The sequence below is a fragment of the Trachurus trachurus genome (genome assembly GCF_905171665.1).
Source record: "Trachurus trachurus genome assembly, chromosome: 14".
NCBI classification, from domain to species: Eukaryota; Metazoa; Chordata; class Actinopteri; order Carangiformes; family Carangidae; genus Trachurus; species Trachurus trachurus.
The window spans coordinates 25,568,943-25,577,938 of NC_139903.1; the positions used below are offsets into that span (position 1 = coordinate 25,568,943).

Here is an 8,996-nt window from a genome sequence, read left to right on the forward strand (position 1 = left end):
ATGAAGCTACAATAAGATAAAACGCATGATCTGATATCACCAAGTGATTAACAGCCTTAGGGTTAGTCCTGGGCTGTTGTTTACTTGGTGATATCAGATCGTGCAAGATAAAACACAAGTAAAATAAATAAAACACAAATCAGATACCACAAGCTAAGACAAAAAGTTTGGAGTTTGAAGATGGGTCTGTAATTACTTAAGTATGACATGTTGGTATGCAAGACATCGGGTCCAACTAGTCAAGCAGAGTAGCGGCTCCACCTCGGCTGTGCAGCATTATATAATAAGGTGTCATCAAAAGTAGTCTATTCTACGAGACTTCAGCAAGACCTCAGGTTACAGGTTAGTCACATCTGATAATTATTTCATGTTTAAAAGTATATCACTATACTCTTTGACTGACTTTTAGTTTTAAATAATTCAGAAACTATCTTGATGTTTTGGCATAGTTTATGTTTCACCAGGTACAATCATTTAGATTTTTTTCTTAATATATATATATATATTTTTTTACAGTATCATTATAATTGATAGAATTTATTTACCAAGAAAGTGTTTGTGCTAAGTATTTAATAACAAATTTGCCACAGTGGCAGGAGAATAAGATCCCAAAACCTGTCTTTATGGCTACAATTTGCTCGTGAAGATTGTTAAAGATACAAAATAGGAAAAAGATTATCTCTACTTTATGAAAAAAAAGAAAGAAAATAAGTGATAGATAAATAAAATAAAATGAAAAGACTGTGGGATGTCACTGAAAGGCTGAGAAACTTTGCTGACTGCCAGCTGACTCTACCTGGGTAAGGACTGACCGTAAGTGTAATTCCTCTCCCCACAGGTTGCAGTGATGTCTGGGTTGGCTGTGTTGTGTTTCCTGCTCCTGCAGACCGGAGCTCATGGATTTGGTATATTTGAAGGAGAATCTCTGAACCATCAGGAGATCACTGAGATAGCGATCTTAAATACCACTCTGCAGGTGTGCCGTACACTGGCGCTGGCTAAGGGCAAAGTCTTCACCTTTCCTGTAAGAAATAAAGTCAACCAAATTACATCTTTAATATAGTGAATGTGCTTTCAGGCGGCAATTAACGTACGTGTGTGTGTGTGTGTTTGTGTTTGTGTTTATAGCCACAGCCTTATACTGTTGAGTCAGTTGTTGCTGCATGTGAAGCATCAAAGTCTTCCAGGAGCTTCCAACAAGCCATCACCTTGATCCAGGACAGGAATGCAAGAGTAGACCTACTTCTTTATCTCCTTCCCAGCTATCACTTTAACAATGAAGAGTTTACAGCAGGAAGGAAAATCATCACAGACGGACTGTCAGCTGTGAAGGCCAGCTCCATGCGATACAACTTCAAGACACCAAAAAGAAATCTGGGGAAAATATTACACTCCCTGCAGGTGCTCTCCTTCAGTTTTATTTCCATTGTAATTATTTCAAGAAACAAACTACAAAGTTGCTTTTTGATGCATGAAGACTGTTTAAAAAAGATGATATCTGTAGTAAAACATTTGAGCCACTGTTTGTTACAAATTATGAATTTGTCCTACTTGTTGTGTCTGCAGGATTTCTACAGTCACAGTAACTGGGTGGAAATGGGAAACACGCTCCCAAACTCCAATCTGATCAGACCAGACACCGTCATTGGGAACATAGCAGGTAAATGGATCATTCAGTACAATGTGTTTGGATGTGCAGACAAAAGAAATGGAGAGGACTTAACACACACTTGTAACAAACAAACCTTATTTGTTTACAATCTACACAGTTGTTTGCTCCCATATGTACACTCTTTATAGTTTTGGTTTTCTGGTTTCAGTCTTTCCTCTCAAAAATATATGCACAAGCTTTTTTTTCTCTCTCTCTCTCTCTCTCTTTTTTTTTTTTTTTTTTTTTTACCATTGTTTGCTCCATGTGGTCAGATGCTCAGCTGAACTTCATTGTCCAATCCAATCCAATCTATTCTATCTGACAGCTATGAGGAGAACCACATGTAGAAACTGTGTACGAAATGCCTGCAGGAACAACATTTTGGAGGGTATCCTACAGGAAAAGATACTTACCTCTGGATATTTTGGTGTTAACAATCAATCCACGAAGCCCACAGGTAAATGCCGTCATATTCACTGGTGATTATTTTTATTCCTAAATTATGAGCCTACAGTAGATCTAAATAAAACAGACAATCATGTCAGGATCAGAATCTCATGCTGCTGTGATGATGATTATGTTCTTATGAATAGTTAACTTTTTGTGACAGTTGACAAAGTTTTTAAGAAGAGGTTATTAGGTATTTTTTGTCTGTATCTCATCCTTTTTCCCTCCTTTTTTTATTTACTCTGCATCCTGTGACCAGAGGAACTAAACCAGGGATTCTGCATTTTTTTTTCAATACTTAGATGACTAGACCCCAGTTCTTGTTCCAGTTTTAGCATTACTTAGCAACCAAGTGACAAATATGTACTTTGAAAATGAGGACATACGTTTAAAAAAAATCTTAATTTAATTGGAGAAATGTGTGTTATTCTCAGAATAAGAGGCATGTGTGAATCTGTACATGACATTTTTTTCATACTCTGTTTCTAATGGTAAACAGGAAAATGCAGCCATGGAGGAAGGCTTGATCGAACAAGTAGGATTGCGCCCGTAGGTGGGATCGGCAAAGACGAGCTTGATTCTAGTCATGGACACCTTCACACTGAAGCAGCAAATGTGGCGATAGCTGCAACCAGTCAGCTGCTAGAGGACGTTCGAGGGGCAGCTGGTGACAAACCATTCCTCCGGTATGAGGCCCATTCTGCACGTTTCAGTCACAGTTACTGTGTGTAATGAGGTCAGTGAACATTTGTATTCCTTCTCTCTTTGACCCACAGGATGATGGGAATCAACAAAGGCTCTAATAAAGCACTTTGCATTGTGATGGACACCACGGGAGGCATGGGTGATGACATTGCAGCAGTGAGGAACGTCACTTCCTCTATGATCAACAAACTGGGAACAGAGGAAGAAGCTTCACTTTACATTCTTGTACCGTTCAATGATCCAGGTACCATCTCAATTCCTCAGAGCAGACTTTCAATTTTCCTTGAAGTGATGTTTGAGCTGTTAAATTTACGAGTTTACTCTCTGCCAAACAAACAAAAGACCATCCGTCAGTTTACAACGAAACATGCACAGTATCAGATACATCTCAAACTAATCAAACATGACGAAGAAGAATAACAACATGTTTTTGTCTTGTTTGAATCCCAGAGTTTGGGCCACTGACAAGAACTACAGACCCACAAGTTTTCGTGAACGCCATTAATTCACTGTCTTCAGATGGTGGAGGTGATGCTCCAGAAATGAGTCTCTCAGGACTTCAGGTGCGGTGCAGTGTCTGACATAAAATTGGTCTTGAATAGGCTACAGTTATTAGGGCTGTACAAAGAATTTATGAATCAACTCAACTCAACTCAACTTTATTTATATAGCACTTTAAAACAGCCGTAGTTTAAATTTAAGTGCTGTACACAACTATAAAACAATCAATGAATATTTAATATTTTAATATGGATTCATAAAAAACAGCATCAAGCATTATACATGTATTAATTCATAGAGTTTGAAAAACAAATTGCCAATCAATTTGCTCAATCATGTAGCCTCTCCTTTCAGCCAGGTGAAGTCGTCCCAGTTAGCCATGGGATGTAACAAGCTCTCTAACTACTTGGAGCTTACCACTGGGACAGAGAGGCTAAATGACTAAGCAAATCAATTAGCTGTTGGGAAAAGGAAATGAAGCTGGAAAAAGGAAATTGAAACTGAAGAGGAAATCCAGCCGTTTGTTCCCATTTTAAAAACTGTTTACTGTTGACTCCCTGATTTTCCGTACTTGATCATATGAAAACTAATCTGTGCCTGATGTCCTGTCTCACTCATGCAGTTGGCTTTAACGGGTGCTCCCCCAAATTCTGAGATCTTCCTCTTCACTGATGCAACTGCTAAAGACACACACCTGAGAGGCACAGTGATGGCACTCATTGAGCAGACCAAAACAGTGGTGAGTGGATTATGTGTCAATATAAAAAGATACTGTAGGATGTGGGAATTAATAGTGAAATAAATGTAATCAAACATGTTAAACTGGTAACATGTACCATAGACATGGTGGTAACAGTGTTAACAGGCTAAACAACAGGATAAAGTCAGGATAATATAGGATGAGTCTCATCTTGCAGTGTCAATCAAAATACAGAAGTCAGAACTGTGTAAATTCGACTAAATGGAGGGCCTGCCCCATTTCTCCACACTTGGCTGAGTGCGCTTGGTTACGCAAACACTTTGGTGACATTTTGTTGGTGGAACATATTTGCATATAGCGTGCTGGCATGTACCTATTAAGTGGCCAAGTGCGCAGGGTTTAATTTGGGACATACTTAATGACAAGTGCAGCCTCTCATCTAAAGGCCATTGTGCACACTATAGCACAACTCCGACACACACACACACGCACACAACAACAGTTTTAATAAACAGTGCTGCTAATGTAAGCCCAACTCGGTAAGTTAAAAAAAAAATGAAAAAGAATGAAAGGAAAACACATGATTAACAGAGCGTGATGAAAAATATTCACATAAGTTACAATCAGTACAGAAAATTCATAATTACGTGATAACAGATCAAAATTGATCGATGTAAAAGTAAACAAAGCCTGAAGACAACAAAACTAGAATTGAAAAATATGAGATAAAAGTGTATATGAGATTAAAAAGTCATTATTATGAGGTAGAAAGTCAAATTAATTTCATTGAAAGTTATTCAATGGCATTTCCCAAATGTGGCGTGTGGCTCCCTGTGACAGTGGACTTCACCAGCTGGTGCATTGTGGGAATTATACTTGGCCAAATACCGATGCGGTCTTACCGTAAGTGTAAAGTGCAAATCAAGCGCGCTGCGCTTTTGGTCGTTGGAGAAATGGGACACACTTGGAACGCGCACGCCAAGTGCCCAAGTGTGTAAGTGTGATCGAGTGTGCATATTGGGACACGCCAGTGACTACATAAAAACAGAGTGGGCTTGTGTACTGTATTATTTAGAAAAATCATGTATGAAAAATTAGTAAAAATAAATATTTTTTCTTAATGTATTAATAATTTAGTCTCAGTAAGTGAACTTTTCCCCCCAAACTGTAATTGATCCATTTTCTCAGGTGAACTTCTTGATTACCGATGTCTTGATTACTCGCCGTCGAAGAGAAAGTGGAAACAACCAACAGGGACATAAACGCATACGCAGACGGTTGTCGGGATCAGATTCTCAGCTGTACAGAGACCTGGCTCAGGCTTCAGGAGGTCTGGTTATTGAAGTTAATAAGACTGAGCTGCTCACGGCCACTAGCATCATAATGGATTCCTTCAACTCTCCTCAGGTAATAACATGAATCTCTGCAGTGACTAAATTCAAATGAATCAGTTGTGTCACCAGCTTTATTTGATTTCCCAGGTAACTCTCCTGCAAGCAGCCAGGAGCCCAGGGAGGGCTGAAAATTTCACCTTGACAGTTGACGAGTCAATAAGAAACCTCACGATTTACCTCACGGGAAGCTCACTCAACTTCACTCTCATCAGTCCCACAGGTGATGTCTCAGTGTTGATTGTTCAACATTTTCATTTTGGCAAATTCGCCTATTGCCATAATCCCTATACTCATAGGAGTAGGTTCATTACTTTAATTATCGGTGCATGTTGTTTTGAGATCCGCAGGGGCGCAATAGGCGAATTTGCCAAACTGTTGAACTATCCCTTCAAGATAATCATGTTTGTCTCACTCTTAGCCCACTGACCAGCCTGCATTGTAACTTATTTTTTAGGTGTTTCTCTGAGCAGCAATAACTTGACAGGATCAATGGTCATTGCATCCCAGTCAGTGGGAAACTTCCAAACTCTGCAGCTAAAAGTACAAGCGGGACTGTGGATGGTTCAAATGAACTCAACAACTCCCTACACTCTGAAAGTTGTAGGTAAGGCCTCCTCGATTATGTGGCTGAATCAAAGACTTTATTATTACTACAGGTATACAGTGACTATCATTAACTTTGAAGAGCTGCTTCACCCAAATCACTGTCTTTTCTTTGTGACTTTTCCATTTGCAGCGAGAAGTTCAATCGACTTCCTGTTTGACTTCCTGGACGTGTCGCAAGGTCCATTGGGAGGTTTTGATGTTTTAGAAAATCGTCCCAGAGCTGGTAAAGACCCAGAATTTAAGACATTTGGTAACACTTTACAATAAGGGTCCCTTAATTAACGTTACTTAGTACATTATTAAGCATTAATATATAAACTAATGTGTTAATTAATGCTGATTAATGCATACATAATGATAACTCATTACATTATTCAACTTTTAAATGTATTAACTAACTTTGAGTAGTAAACATTAATTAACTGCTTACTAATAGGCTATATTAATTAATGTGTTTCCTAATCCTAAGTAATACATAATAATGATTGTTAATATATCTGTAAACAGTTAATTAATGCTTAATAATGTACTAACTAACCTTAATTAAGGGACCTTTATTGTAAAGTGTTACCAGACATTTGGATTTTTTTCAAAGTAGGCATATTGTACATCTGTTGATTTGCTGTGTCTCCTGCAGGTGTTAATGGCAGCCTGAGGGTGACATTGATAGGAAATGACTCCGCCACAGTGACAGAAGTCACTCTAGTTGAATCGTCGGGGTCCGGGCAGGTTAATGGCAGCGTGCAGCCTCAGGGCGGAGGAGTCTTCTTTGTTCACTTTGATAGCATACCATCGGTTGACTTTGTGGTGCTCATTAAGGGGCAAAGCATAAACGCCTCCTCCAATTCATCATCCTCAGTGCCCTTCCAAAGGCAGTCACCCACCAGTGTCAGGGCGTCTTCTTTGACTGTCACTGCTGTAAGAAGAAATATATCTTTCTAAATCTATATTCTTTTTAAGGGAGAGGGAAAATATTATTTTACAACTGATACCAACCATTGTCCATTTCCTTTGTTTTTAGGCTGAAACAGACGATGTCTTGGCTCCAGGAGTACCACTCTCCATTTCCTTTTCTGTGGTCAACAGCAGTGTAGTAGGAAGTTTGGACATCCGTGTTTCCAATGATCAAAATTTTACCACAGTCTCCCCCTCCAGTTTATCCCTGGACAGTGAAGGCCGTGCTAATGGTACAGTGAACCTCACAGCCCCTTCTGGCACACCATCTGGTACTGATGTCACCTTGACCATCGAGGCCACTGCTTCTGGAAGTGGAGACACCAACTACGTTGTGCTGCCTTTCACTGTTCTCACCAGGGTAACTGTCCATTTGAGGAAGAAAGCCACATTTTAATCAGTGTTAAAGCAGGTTAATGAGTTTGTGTACTTACTCTCTGTGCAGGTGACTGATTTCACTCCACCAGTGTGTCAGCGGCTGACCCCTAAGCCCAGCTGCTCTACAAACTGCAGTGCCATGTGGGAGCTGTCTGTTCAGGTGACTGATGGGCCTGAGGGGTCAGGCATCGGACATATCAGCCTCAGACAAGGCATTGGGGCCATGAAAACCTCTCTGGCTCTTGAAAATGAGAAGATCACGTTGGTGTCGTACAACGCCTCTTGCTGTTCACCTGATGTTGAGATAGTGGTTGTGGATCGGGTGGGCAATGTCGACTCCTGTTTCTACACTCTCCGGGAAGATGTCACCACTCCACAGCCTGCGACAGCAGCTCCTGAGGCGTCTTCATCAACCAAAGCTGCCCAGTCTCTTCTTCTTTGCCTTAGTGTCATGATTCTAGGGCTCAGTCTTTCATCTGGAATTGGCAGCAGCTGACTCTTTACATGTTCATAATGTATCAATAAGGACACAAGTTGACTGGGAAACACTGGTGTGGGGAAGCTTTTGAAAACCAACTACCATATGCTCAATTGCTGTTTTATTAGCTACATATAGCAAAATCTATGTCAAGTAATACAACAGCTCTGCTATTAATCATATTAATTTATTTTCTAGTATTTCTTAGGAGCTGACATTTGACATTTTTGTTTCATTGCATTTTTGTTTTATTGCAACCATTTTACATGCTCATGACTACTGTATTTCTTTAAGATTGACCAACTGATACTAAATCAACACCATTCAATAAATCTGTGTGAATAGTAAATGAACACCTGTGGGTCTAGCTTTCATCTTATGCAGCGTTAGGTGATTTGTCTCTCTAAATAAATTAAACATCATCTTGGTTGCCACCAACGGATGAAGGGTGGCATTACTAGTGAAAAATGATTTAACCAGGCAGAATCAATTAAGAACAAGTTCTTATGATGGCCTGACAAGAGGCATAAGCTTCTTGAGGGGAGGGGGGAGGGGGGAGGGGGGCTGTGAAGGAGAAAAGATAGGTTAAAAGACAATAGCAAATATGCACAACTATACAAACATTCAGCAAAAACAAGACATAAAAGTTAATGACGTTAGTGAGGACATCTATACTGTCCTATACTGTAGCTGGGTGTTGGCGTGTCTGGTGGTTTGTGACCTATGATTAAATGAAAACTTGAAACAGACCTGCTCCACCAGCCTGAGCAGGTTTCTTCTGAGTTTGACAGACCACATACTAGGGATCTTCATGTGATAAAAGTTAGAGATACACACACACAGACACACACAGGTAACCTAATGTGATTACAGCTCCTCCATATCAGTGCTTATAGAAAGATGATCATGTGTCTATTTGATTAGCTCTGTCTTGACCTTAAGGTCGTTGGTTTGATTCCCATGTTGACAGAGATGGAATGCCCGGCAGTAACCCCCCGTGGGCCTATCAAAATTTCCCAGAGGAAATTTTCTAGTGTTAGTTTTGCACCAGTTGAACCTGCAACTTCTAGAACCACAGACCATTGTCTATTGCACTGAGCTAATTGGCAAGTGGAAGTTCCACAGTGGCTTCACAAATTGAGTAAGCCATTCACTGTCGTGCAGGCAGATTTGAAACCACTG

At 39.9% G+C, this 8,996-nt stretch overlaps 1 protein-coding gene across 1 annotated transcript; it reads left to right on the forward strand.

Annotated features, from left to right (window-relative positions):
* Positions 1-847: 847 nt before the first annotated feature.
* Positions 848-7,904, forward strand: LOC310996548 (von Willebrand factor A domain-containing protein 7-like; the record flags this gene model as incomplete). Its single annotated transcript, XM_083985970.1, has 15 exons — positions 848-1,024; positions 1,129-1,401; positions 1,567-1,660; positions 1,977-2,108; positions 2,598-2,784; positions 2,875-3,047; positions 3,254-3,366; positions 3,927-4,043; positions 5,193-5,411; positions 5,486-5,618; positions 5,853-6,002; positions 6,135-6,227; positions 6,642-6,922; positions 7,026-7,319; positions 7,404-7,904. The coding sequence occupies 15 exons, from the start codon at positions 848-850 to the stop codon at positions 7,830-7,832; spliced, it is 2,865 nt and encodes a 954-aa protein (XP_083842096.1). The 3' UTR covers positions 7,833-7,904.
* Positions 7,905-8,996: the final 1,092 nt, after the last annotated feature.